This window comes from Cibotium barometz, chromosome 32 (genome assembly GCF_041138505.1).
Source record: "Cibotium barometz isolate CiBa-2024 chromosome 32, ASM4113850v1, whole genome shotgun sequence".
In the NCBI taxonomy this organism is placed as follows: Eukaryota; Viridiplantae; Streptophyta; class Polypodiopsida; order Cyatheales; family Cibotiaceae; genus Cibotium; species Cibotium barometz.
The window spans coordinates 7,721,829-7,735,604 of record NC_141077.1 but is presented as its reverse complement, the minus strand read 5'-3'; the positions used below and the strand labels follow the sequence as shown (position 1 = coordinate 7,735,604).

Sequence of the window (13,776 nt, the reverse complement as noted above, 5' to 3'; positions counted from 1 at the left end):
AAAGAGAAGAAGAAGGAAATGAGCTTAACAAAGTGATTGAGCTTTCAGCTCTTACCAAAAATTGGTTGCCCGCAATGCTAGAGTTGAAGGAGGAAATGAATATGAAAAGAAGTTTTTTTTAATCATTAGGCCTTGGCATTTGAGCTTTAACCTTTCACACCCTCCCTAAAGGTTTTTGACCTTTTTATACCCAACCCAAATCTACACTTCTTGCCCATGTCCTTTGGTTTTTTTATTTCTCATTCATAGCTCATCCCTTCAACCTTGTCACATCCATTTACATTAAGCCCATTTCAGATTGCCCATTTAGTGCATATAGTGGTGGTTGGTCACTTTCACACTTGGGTGGTCTAATCATTTTTTTTGTCCATTCACCCATCATCCACACCCTAGACCTTGCCCATTTACACTTACTCAAAGGCTTTTGCCTTCCTATATTTTTTCTTGGGTTTTCCTTAGGTTTTGAGCATAGTGGTTGCTCACACACACACACACACACACACACACACACACACACACACACACACACACACACACACACACACACACACTAGTGACTTTTTCGCGCATGCTAGTGACCTTTTCACAGGTGGTGTACCCTTGGGAAGTGTTTTGGGGCCTTTGCACATTGTCAAGCTTGTGTGTTTACATGTGATTTTCCATTTATGAGTTTTTGGCTTGGTAAGATGACGCACTTGGGATTTGTTCACATGTGCAAGGTGTGTCACACCTATTTACACATTATTTGGCCTTGTTTACATGCATAGCACATTGTGGGCTTGTTTCACATGCTTGGGGGTTTTATAGCCTTTGTTCATGTGCTTTTTGCGTATTGGGTGTGCTCTTGTGTAGCTATGGGTTACTATTACTATTTTTACCCTTCTTACTCTTACTATTTTTATCCTTCTTACTCTTACTATTTTTACCCTTCTTATGACCAACACACTACACATCATCTTTGTCATCAATGTCACTTCATTTTCCCTATTGGATCTTGATCATAGGGATTTTTCCCATACACTATTATCATGGCTCTATGCTTGTTATCACGAGTTGCCAATTGGTGTTGAGGATCACATATCATTTACTGCATTCACACATACGTTCGGAACTTGAGGCTTAGACCTCTACATCCTCACGCGTCAACTTCTCGCTATGACCAAGCGACGTACTCATGCTATGGTTGGATGTTAAATCTAGCTTGTGGGTTTGATGCCTAGTCACCAACAGCATTTGTTTGATGAGAGGGAGATTTGTGCTAGATGGTCCACAAACAGTGACTTTGTTGCTTCATTGCTTGTTGGCGACCTTGACACAGAGGGTTCAACATTGTTCACATGGGATGAGTCTTCTTTTGGCTACTTACATGATTGTCCCACACTCTTGAGCCACCATGATTATGTTCAAGAGGATGCAGACTACATTGACACAGACACTCATACACATTATGATGTATTGTACACACATACACATGATGACATTAATATATCGCACACACATGCACATGATGCCAATGACACATATGTACCTGATGATGATGTATGTGATAGTGATTTGTGTAAGTCAAATCATGTGGGCATGATCTCGAGGGCAAAGATGGCAGTGAGCACACCGAGCATGGACACTTCTATGGCTATCATATTTTCTACGGATCATGTGTACACTCTAGTTGATCGTGGTGACATTCTAGAGGATAGTGTGCATTTGATTAGTGATACATTCATTAATTAGCACACTTGGGATTAGTATATCCATTAGCACACTTGCAGTTAGTGATAATCCACATACGAGTGATAGAACTACCTATGAGCATAGACCTGAGTTCTTATTAGTGCTAGATGCATCAAGCTATTCTTCTAGGATTTCTATTTATGGAGATATCACTGATACAACCACTACTCCTATTATTCATATATGTGTACTCCATACTAATGAGTACAACCCAATCTCACAAACAGGGGATAATCTCTTACTATATCCTCTTCTTTCTCCCATGTTGCTTCTTGTCTATTAGAAATAACTTCCACTTGATTAAATTTTCCTTCAAGTTCTTATTCCAAGTTCTAATCCTACTTGTCGTTGTATTGACATAGTAATTTTCTCATAGTAAAGAATACATCCTAGATCTGGAATATTCTTCTTTAACAAAGTAATACGAAAAACATTGTGAATCTAAAGATACAAAGAAAGAAGAAGTTCATAAGGTTGATCTCTGATTCTCTATATCTGGGTCATAAATTCTTGTACATTTCGAATGAGAGAAAACTCTTGAGATTCCATTTTTTGATAATGTGGATTCTAGATACTTAATATAGTTAGTAAAGAAGGTACATTTACTCTTCTTATTAGGAAAGAGTCTATGCTTTCTAAGTATCTCCAAGACCTTTGGAACTTGCTTCTTGTGATCAACAACATTCATAAAGCACAAAGATAAAATCATCTAGATGCTCTCTAACGATTTCTTACATCAACCAACTAAAAGTAGTAGGAACATTTATCAAACCAAAGGGCATTACTGTGAACTTGCAATGTTTGTAGTCTTTGGAATGTCCTGCTATTTAAATCTTGATGATTTGATAATACATATGATTTTAAATCATTCTTGGTAAACATTTGAGAACCATGTAAATGATCCAAGAGTTCATCTTGGGGATAGGATATTTATTCTTAATGGTCAATCAGTCCAATCCCATATAATCAATGCATAATCTCATGATTCCATCTTTCTTTGTCTCAAAAAGTATTGGTGCACTCCACTTAGATACACTTGGTTGGATAAAACATGGTTTGAAAAGCTTCCTCAATTGTTTCTTGAGCTCAATGACTTTGGAATAGCCATTTTATAGACTAAGCTCCAAATACAAACTCAATCTCATGTTCGTGTGTTGGGCATTTCGATTAACCCCTCAGGGAATACATCAGCAACATATTCACTCACTCATTTTAGTTCCATGAAATTTGACTCCTTCTAGTAGAGTTAAGCTTAACAATATAGATTGTTTGATTTGTCTTATGTCCCTTCAATAATCTAGATGCTTTTACAAGTTGTAAAGTTGGAGCTCATGTTATTTCGATCCCTTGTACTTTGTTATTTTATGAAGATCCATGAAGGAGATGGTTCATTTGTGGCAATGAATGCCAGATTGGTTCTGAGTGAGCCAGTCCATTCCGAGAATCCTATCATAAAGGCCTAGGGATAAGACTTTAAATTTACACTCGATCAGGTTCTCATCTAAAGAGAATTAAATGTTATCTATCTGGTGCGCATGAAAAGTAACTTTCCACTAGCCAACTCAATGTGAATTTGGTTAACCATGTCTCTCATCAAGGTCTAACTTATGTAAGCACCTACGTGAGATAAAAGAATGAGTGCTTTCAAAATCAATTAAAAGCTTAAATATCTTACCTTGGTAACTCACTGGAATAATGGAGTTCTAAACATACACCCGAGTTTCTTATGCTAGATGTGTTAGGCTACTCCTCTAGAGTTTTCACATGTGGAGGCATTCTTGATTTGACCACTACATTTAGTTCTCATAGCTTACTTAGCAGCATTCGAGTGGCTATAGTTCATGTATTTGAGTAATCATGCATAACACATGCGAGTAGTGATGATTTTGTTGACGTGAGGTCTCGTAGGAGAGGCAGGATCATGCATATTAATCTTATCTTAAGCGGATCATATGATGTAGATCTTGTGAGTTTTCTTTTTGATCTCAGCATCTTCTTAGATCAAGTGATGATGGAGACTGATTTCCATGAGATATAGGTCATATAGGGGCATCATTGAGGGAGATAGACCATACCTATGGGGATGAACTTAGTGACATAGGGGATTCCATGGGTTAGTGATTTGCTGGTGATTCCACCTATCTCTCATGTGTGGACACATTGTTAGTATTCAATGATGATGATGCTTAGGGTAATTGTGTCATTATGCTTTTACCTTTAGAGGATTAAACCACATATTGATATAGTGGATCATGCCTTTGATTTTTTCGAGTGATGCTACATGGGACGACAACATTGGTTCACATTTTATCTTGCATGATGTCTACCATGAGTTATGTTCCTTTGGCTTCCGTTTGTTATCAACATAATCCTGTGGTATTGGGATCCAAGACATTCATCTTTGGGTGCATCATATGCCACTTGATATGCATGGTAGATGATTATGTGGCATGTCATTCAAATACACGTGCCACATCCTAGTCTTGGTTGACCACAAAGATTCATTCGTATAGTAAGACCATTCAACATTTTAACCATGTGTTTGGTGGTCATGCGACTTTGGCAATTCATGTTTTAGCATCTATTTGCCCTTGGCATTGACACCTAGTTACCGTTGATTTTTGGCTTTTTTATATATGTAAGATTCCTCCCCCAATCCCTTTTGATGTCTAGTATCTTCCCCTGTAATCAATCCCTCTTCAGAAATATAAAGACCTTGTTTCTAACTGTTTTAACCTAGAGAGAGAAAATTATTCTAGAGAGAGAATATTCAGATTTTGAATATTTTTGGATAGAAAAATATCTCATATAATTAAGATGAATTCCCTTGAAACAGAAATTCAAAAAGAATTTTCCAATGTGCAATTGGAATTAATTAGAAATAGGTATAAAGAACCTTAGTCTAAGGGTCTAGATTTTCATAAATCTTTGGATTATGGTCCAATTAAGGTTCCTATGGGCCAATAGCATCAATCCATGTGTAGGGAGGAGATAAATCCAAATTGTGAAAAGAAGATACCCAAAAATGAGTAAATGCTCACATAAGATGAAGAGTTGAAAATGTACAAGGTTTATTAGTAAAAAACTATGAGCAATATTAAAATGATTCCATTATGACACATATGTAAGGAAGGGGAGTTCTTTAAAGGAGGTGCATATTTCACATAAGATGAAGAGTTGAAAATGTACAAGGTTTATTAATAAAAAACTATGAGCAATATTAAAATGATTCCATTATGACACATATGTAAGGAAGGGGAGTTCTTTAAAGAAGGTGCATATTTCACATGCTTGAATAAGTTTTAAACTCATAAAAATTGAGATATTTTATCTCTCCTCTCTCCTCATTCAAGTCTAGTTCCAAAAAGTTAGCTTAACTGACCTAAAAATGGTCAAAAAGTGACCAAACTAACTTGGAAAATTCTAGAATCGGTTTGTTTGGTTAGGAGCTCAAATTTTCCTATAAATAGAAGCCTTCCCTTGTTGAAAAAAAACATAGTGTCTTATGCTTTGTTACTCTACTCCACCTAAGCCAAAATAGATAGTGTCTTATGCTTTGTTACTCTACTCCACCTAAGCCAAAATATATAGTGTCTTATGCTTTGTTACTCTACTCCACCTAAGCCAAAATATATAGTGTCTTATGCATTGTTACTCTACTCCACCTAAGCCAAAATATATAGTGTCTTATGCTTTGTTACTCTACTCCACCTAAGCCAAAATATATAGTGTCTTATGCTTTGTTACTCTACTCCACCTAAGCCAAAATATATAGTGTCTTATGCATTGTTATTTTACTCTACCTAAGCCAAGAACTGTGAATTCTTTAATAATTCACTAGTTTTTGATATTTCTCTCTTTCTTCAATCCCCATTGGTGGCTCCATCAACATACTAAACCAATTGATTGGTCTTGCCACGCGAGACATCCTTCATTGACTCTCCGTCCAGCTGTTGCAACTTTTTCACTTAGGTCCCCACCACGACCTCATTCACAAGATGGTCAAAATGCTTTCCCAGCATTCTTGACATAAAACAATCTTTAAAAAACAGGTTTCATCTACAAATACAGTTCCAAACAAAATTCTCATCTTTTCTCATCATCCCACATCCTTTCACATTATTCCTCATCATATCTCGTCATTCCACATCATTTCTCATTGTCCCATTCCACGTCATTTCTCATTATCCCACATTTTCTACAACAACACATCCATTCACATCATTCCTACATCCATTCACATCATTCCTATATCCATTCACATCATTCCTACATCCACTCACATCCATTCTCATTCATTCACTTCATTCTTAAATCCATTCATATCATTCCTACATTCATTCACATCCATTCACGTCATTCTTACATCCACTCACATCCATTCACATCATTCTTATATCCATTCTTATCATTCCTACATTCATTCACATTCGTTCACATCCATTCTCATCATTCCTACATTCATTCATATCTGTTCACATCTATTCTCATCATTCTTATATTCATTCACATCCATTCTCATCATTCCTACATTTATTCACATCCATTCTCATCATTCTTACATCCGTTCACATCCATTCTCATCATTCCTACATCCGTTCACATCCATTCATATCCATTCTCATTGTTCCTACATTCATTCACATATGTTCTCATCATTCTTACATTCATTCATATCGTTCCTATATCCATTCACATCCATTCAATATTTTCACATTCTTTCTCAAATTTCTCAAAATAAAATACGCTCAATATTCTTCTTTTTGAATAAAAGATTCATGGGATTTACAAAATCAATTATACCCATATTTGTTTTCTTTGAGTATAAACACTAATCCATTTATATAAATAAATCATTTTCATAATTCTCATAAATTGAATGATTCTACAAAATGCATAACCTTCTTTATTTTTTTGACTATTGAATAATGCTCAAAACTCCTCTTTTAGCATAAAAATATCTATGCCTAGAATATGATAGGAATTCCTCTTTTTGCTTTATTAAAATTATGTATAAAAAATAAGATTTATCTTTTTTTTTCTAAAAAAATTTACCATAGCTTCACTGCAATTATTAAAAATGTTTAATTTTTTATTTTAAAATGAATACTTATAATGAAAATATGATAGGAACTCTTCTTTTAGACCAAAATTAAATTATGCATACATAACATAATTATAAGCATAATTATGAATAAATCTCTTGATTATCTCTTGATTATTCTAAAATAACCATTTCTCATTTCTAAAAATGTTAGCATAACCCTCTTTCAATTTAGAATGAGTTAATATGATTTTTCTTACTCATAATCAAGCTAAAAGAATTAACCATCATTTTTACTAGATTAAAAATCATGAAAATATCTAATCTATTTCTCTAGCATATCAAGCCTAGAGTTTTGATTAAAATAAAGAGATTATCATTGAGAATCATCCTTCTAACAAGGATCTAATCATAAAGATGATTAATCTTTTCAAAAGAGAGATTTTCTTAAAGGAAACATTATAATTAAGCATAAAGACTGGCATTAATCTAATTAAATATTATGAATCATTGGAAAACTTGATTTCAAGAGAAAACCATTCCGTTGAAAGCTTCTCAAGCTTTAGAGTGGTTGAGAAGAAGAAAATCATTGAGAGGAATAGAAAAAACCATTAAATTAGAGTTTGCCCTTGATTTTAGCTTGATTCTTTAGATAGAAGTAAAGTCCTCAAGCAAGTCCTTGGCCACCAAGAGGGGGATGGTAATCTCCAAGAGAGAATGGAGAATGGAGAAGCTCCAAAGCTCCCAAGAGAAGAGGCAAATAGAGGGATAATAGAAATTACACTAAAATGAAGATAATAATGGCATGTAAATTCACAAAGATGAAAATACAAAGGAATGAGGGTCTATTTATAGGTGAAGGAGGCCACTAACCAAGTCCAACTGGGTTCTAGAGGCTTCCAGCTTCAGTTTGACCCAATTTGGATAAGTTTTGGATCAACTTGGCTCCCTTTTTGATCCAATTTACACCAGGAGAGAGAAGAGATGAAATATCTTGATTTTTTTGAATTAAAAATGTCAAGCAATGACGATAGAAAAGGCACCTACTTGATGGGGATGTCCCTCCTTACTAAGGTGTCAAAAATTTATCATTTTACTTAAAATATCTCAATTTTTAACTAATAAATCCAACTCTTCATCTTATGTGAGCATTTGCTTATTTTTGGGATATTTTATTTTATTCTTTGCATTTTTGTCATCCGGATTAATCCAATTGGCCCTTTGAAACCTTAATCCAAAAATTTCTGAAAATGTGGACTCTTAGAGCTAAGGTCTCTTATATACATATTTAATTAATTCCTAATGTGGACTCTTAGGCTAAGGTCTCTTATATACATATTCTGAAAATGTGGACTCTTAGGCTAAGAAAATTTCAATTTAAACTTCTGTTTCAGGGAAATTTATCTTAGATATTAAGAAAATTTTTGTATCCAAAGATATCTCAATTTGAATTCTCTCTCTAGATATTTTCTCTCTCAAGACCAAAACAGGGTAAAACAAGATCTTTTTCCATTTCTGAGGGGGGATGATTACAAGAGACTGAAGGGGCGGTTCTTACACCTTTACATCTCAAAAGCTGGAGGGAGGAATCTTACACTTTTAAAGCAATACTACACACCAAAGGGACTTCTTTGTTCATCTTACCTTGAACTTGGGAAGCTTCAAAAATCTTCAATAACTAATTCTTTCCTCATGAGCCATGGAGTAAGAACTCGACAAATCTGAAGTTCCCCAGGTCAAGGCGAGAGCAAGAACTATCTAGAGAATCCGATGGAGAGGGACACTGCAAAGGAGACTGTCGGTGATGCAAACGGCGTCTCTCCTTCAAATAACACGCATGTGTAGTATGATGATTGCTATACCGGGAGCAGTCATCGTTCTACACCCTTATCTGCACCCAAAGGAGTGAAAAACCCTCCTCCATAAAGTTTTCCGAGTTCCTCATCGGAACCATCATGCCCTTGTTGAAAAGCAAGGGCATGATGAAAAACCACCCTCCATAAAGTTTCCCGAATTCCTCATTGGAATCATCATGCCCTTGCTGAAAAGCACAAGCCTCGATACACTCCAAACCCAAAACCCTAGGCGCTCATGGTGCAGACTCTATCTTGTCAGGATGAGTAGACATGGCTACCATACTTTCCTCCATACAGAAAAGCACTTCCATATAAGTGCCGTTGAATCCATGATGAAGAGCTAGAACCACTGACGGATAAGAAAGAGATGGCGAGGGTTGCAACTCTTCACACTAAAGAAGGGTGGGTGGGATACGCCAAAAAGAACCCAAATAGTGACTTTTCCCAAACCCTGACTTGTGGGCTCTACCCTATCCAAGTAGTCAATGTACACAAGTTCCAAAAAAGAAAAGATTTGCAAATTCACTAGGCTCTCATACCAAGTATAGAACACTCAGAGAGAGAAAAGAGTGTGGCGGAACACATACAACACACACGAGTGCTAAACTAGTAATGTGTATTATGTACAAGAAAGAAGTGTTACAATTGTACTTCAAGTACAAAAGATGATTGAGAATAAAGACATCAGTTCTCAGCCCCCACATTGCCTAAGATCTCCTCCAGCCTGGTTGATCGCTTGAAGAATGCAAATCAAAATGACGATTACCAGGGCCATGTATATATATGGTACACTTTTGTTGATCAGCCTAATTCTTGTAGTTCTCTGCCTCCCCACCCAACCCCACGAACCCGCCCTACCCCCCACCTGAACCTGCCCCCACCAACCGACTGCCCACATTGCCTAGCCAAATCACCTATCCAACCTCTGCTAGCCATGCCTTGGTTGTCCTGTATCACGGAAATGTGCTTGGAAAACCCTAAGGTGTGTCACAAAAATGATGATGTCCTAATATACTTAATTTTACAAATGTCCATGTAGCTCTCAAGTACAGTAGGTGTGCACCTAACATCCCCTCATGACTTATCTTGATGGGGGGAGTTGCATTGCCTACCAGTAATCTACCAACAATGCAGCATACTACTACTCCAAGAAATCCTACCACTTCATGTGTACTTGTGTCCTTAAACTTGGGCATAAATTGGCACTTATGTGACTAGTTGTTTAAAGGATGTTGGACAACTTGTTCCAGTAATAGAACTTCTGCTATGTCAATGACCTTGCCCAAGTTCATCTGGTACTCCAACCAACTAATGTGAAGCAAAGGTGCATTGTCCAACTAATTGATCTTATGAAAATAGCAAAAACTTCAACTTTGGGCACTGCTTGCCCACTTACTTGAGTTGTTGCTTCATATTCCTCGAGTAAACCCAATCCCAACCTAATCCCCTTCTGAAAATTTAACGCAATATTTATTTACTTACCTTGTGTAAGCTTCAACTTTGGGCACTGCTTGCCCACTTACTTGAGTTGTTGCTTCATACTCCTCAAGTAAACCCAATCCCAACCTAATCCCCTTCTGAAAATTTAACGCAATATTTATTTACTTACCTTGTGTAAGCTTCATGCACTTTAGCCAAGCGCAACTTGACAGGACGCACTTATCCTCCTCTATTTGGCTTTCTTTGCTTGGTGGCACCACCAACCAGTGGAGATCGGTTGTCAGTGTACCAGATCGGTTGAGCTTTCCTCCTTGTTTGGTTTGAAATCTCCCTCGTGTATATTTTTTCATACTTGATAGAAATCTCTTTTATGGAAAAAAAAAAAAAAGAAAAAGAAAAAAAGATGGCAATTCGACAGCATTACTACTGCCTGGCACATCTGGCAGGTAAGATCATATATGGTTTTGTCACCTTGCCAGCAGCAAAGACCATTTGCTCTATTTGGATGGACCTGTTAAGGACGAGAGGAGCAAACTCAGACCAGATGCAACAATGCCAAACGGACTTCCTTCACACCTGGAGCCCGGGCAGTTTCCTCACTCAAAGCATCATTTGACATTACATGCCGCAGCCCCCTCCCCCCAACTCTCTTCTCCCTCCTTTCCCTCTCTTTTCTTTTGTTTATTTTTTTGACTAATAGAAGGATTAATTCTTTTGTTGCTGAGAAAGGGGGGGGGTGTGTGTGTGTGTGTGTGTGTTGGGAAGGGGGGGGTGGTTTGTTTATTTTAATATCATAAAAATTAATGCATTATCACATGCACAGATACATTATTTTTCCAGAGAAAAACCAAAGAAATGGCCATTGTGACTCTTAAATTTTGTTGCACTAACTTGCTTACACTTGAAAATAGTCGTAGTTGTGCAGAAAATTTATTGATGTTGCATGAAACATAATTGTGTATACATTGAGGTACCCACCTATCAGCACAGAAAAGTCACTGTTTGCAAAATTTTATCTGGCACCCACAGCCTACAGTTATGCCACATCCTGTCATGATCTCCATTTTGCACCTCGTCACAGAGCAGAAAGATGGATTTATTACAACAAAAGGGCTTCATCAACCCTGAATTGCCACTGCTTCCAACTCTTTTACATCCCCGTGAGGGTAGACAGGAATTGTTCTAAATTATCAACCTGCAATTCACATTTAGGCCAAGTATCTGAACATGTTGGGGTTGTCTTTGTCCCTTTCCAAATACTCCCGCACGATTAGATCTTCAATTCGCTTCTTTATGATTTTGAAATCAGGCTACAGCATAAAAATTCTATTGTGAGGTCTCAATCCATCACAAGTGACCGAATGTGAGGTCTTAATCCATCACAAATAACACACAAAGCATGAGGTTTAAAAACAGCTTTTGTACCTTAAACATGCGTCCAAGTTGTTCCACACACTCAAGGACCAACTGCTGATATGGTAAAACTTTGCGGCTCTTCATGATTCGCACAATAGATGCATCAATAGCATAACGCCTGTCTTTGTCTACATCTTCAATAACTTTCTTCTTCTCATCCATAGGAGGAAGAGGAATCTTGAGGAGCAAAGAAAAGTTGGTTAACATCTAATCAGCTCTACACACACACACACACACACATGCGAGCATGCGCGGGTTATTACCTTGATCCGTCTCATCTTGTCAGTGAATTTAGAATTGAACTCGAAGAAATCATTTGACGCCACTGACTTGGTGTTGGGATCCTTGCTGAGGATTTTGTACTTGGCACAAGATAACGAATGAAGTAACCTTGCAACATCCTCATCTGTGAGGTTTAACTCACTCTTAATTTCTGAATAGCTGAGCCTATCTGCTGAATTGAATAGCAGCAATACTGCAGCCTGTCAGAGCACGAGCAGATGTGAATTCCAAGTGCAACAAAACTTGTGGTAGTCCTAGAATCTATCCAATGAATAACTTACCTGGTACGTAGTAACTATGAGCTCAATAGTCTTAGGCTCAAACTTTCCAACAATGTTACATGTTCCCAATGAATAAATCCACGTCAGTTTACGGTGCTTTGTTTTGGTCTGGTAAAATTCTTTGAACGTTTCCACACATTTAACCTGCAAAAATTATTTGTTTCATAAACCAGTAATTTCTTCCCCTCACAAAGTGATCACAGTAGTATTACAAAGTATGTATACCATCTCTCCTGGCAGTGCCAGATCCGAAGATTTGTAGCTAGGCCAAAATCCAGTTGTTAAGACAGTAACAGTTAAATCAATGCCAGGATGTGATGGAGAATTCTCGGACAGGTAATTCTCAAAAGAGGTCTGATTTTCTCTAGCCAAAGTCAAATCAGTCACCTGCAAGGAGAGACAGAGTTCAAACCGTACACTTATAAACCATGATCTTGAAAACATCAGTCATGGTACTAGTCACAGACCATGCCCTCCATTTTAGACGTAAACTGGCCTCCACATTGCTGTTTTAGTTTTGTGAGGATACTCCGCTCATGATCATCATTTGCACTCTTATCAAACAAGAGCCTGCGAGCCAGTTTTTTCCTGCCAAGAAAAAGAAAGATGAGAGAGAGACAAGGCGCTGGGTCTCCAACAATAACAAAATCTTCAACCACCTAGAGCTACCTCACCTGTAGAACTCTGCAAACAGGTCCTTATCACTGATGTATGCAAGGAGTTTAACAACCTGCCACACAAAAATACATCATCTTTTGTCCCCCCTGCACAATCATCATCCCAGGCTTTTTTTAAAAGCGCAAAGCAACCAGCAAACCTTTTCAAGTGTGTCTTCAATAGCCTCATCGCTTAATTTTTCACTTCCACCTTTCTTTAATAAATTGTCGCAAAAAGTTGCCAAAAGCTCTGCACTACTGCTGCCTGCAACACCTTTATTGCAGAACACTTCAAAAGCTTCTTTCAAAGCCTGCAACAGACTTTACACACGTTAGAATCAAGGAAAATTCATTTGTAGAACTAGAGTGAACCATTAGTAGAACGAAAGTACCCTTACCTTGTGAAAAAGGGAGTGATGTACGAAACATTCACTCACATACTGCAAATACTTGTCATGTAACTCAATGACATTGCGCACAAAGACCTGCAACCAGATATAACATCAATCTAATTGAATGTCAACCACAATGCAGGTTCCTCAATTGAAGAGAGGAGAAAATTTCATTACAGCTATTAGCATTTCCCAAACAATCCCAGTTTTGATCCATAATGGCATACCATGCAAAAAAAACCTATTCCACAAAAGGCAGACAGATGAATGATGTATCTGCCAGTTCCAAGACATTAATGTTCCTTTATTAGAGGCAGTAATTGTGTGTACTTAATGCAAAGACACTAAACTGAATCTTTACTGAAACAGGTAAGTTACAGTTAGGGAACATTGAAAAGGAAGATCCTAACAACAATCACATGCTCAGTGGAAGCTCAAGAGTATTAAGAGACTTCTACTTATGAACGTTCACAGGTAGTGGTTGGTGGAGAGACCTCCTCGGCTTAATCAGCAAGTCAACTAGTCCTAGGCCTCCAAGAAGAACACATCAAGCTCACCACCCAGCCTTGGATATATCCAGATGAGGCCAGGGTGTTCGTCCAATAAGTGCAGTAAGCCTTGGTGTCCCATACGACCATGACACACCCCCAAGGGTGTCCTCACACTGAGCATTGAGCA

At 37.5% G+C, this 13,776-nt stretch overlaps 1 protein-coding gene across 1 annotated transcript in view; it reads right to left on the bottom strand.

The window, feature by feature from the left end:
• Positions 1–10,979: 10,979 nt before the first annotated feature.
• Positions 10,980–13,776, bottom strand: part of LOC147619768 (cullin-1-like) — a 40,213-nt gene continuing 37,416 nt past the window's right edge. The window contains exons 11-19 of the mRNA XM_086825599.1: positions 13,105–13,191; positions 12,868–13,017; positions 12,725–12,780; positions 12,518–12,638; positions 12,276–12,437; positions 12,051–12,194; positions 11,751–11,969; positions 11,497–11,664; positions 10,980–11,381 (exon numbers count right to left, since the gene is read on the bottom strand). Coding sequence (XP_086681725.1) covers positions 11,280–11,381; positions 11,497–11,664; positions 11,751–11,969; positions 12,051–12,194; positions 12,276–12,437; positions 12,518–12,638; positions 12,725–12,780; positions 12,868–13,017; positions 13,105–13,191 — 1,209 coding nt within the window. The 3' untranslated portion in view covers positions 10,980–11,279. The remainder of the gene's footprint in view (positions 11,382–11,496; positions 11,665–11,750; positions 11,970–12,050; positions 12,195–12,275; positions 12,438–12,517; positions 12,639–12,724; positions 12,781–12,867; positions 13,018–13,104; positions 13,192–13,776) is intronic.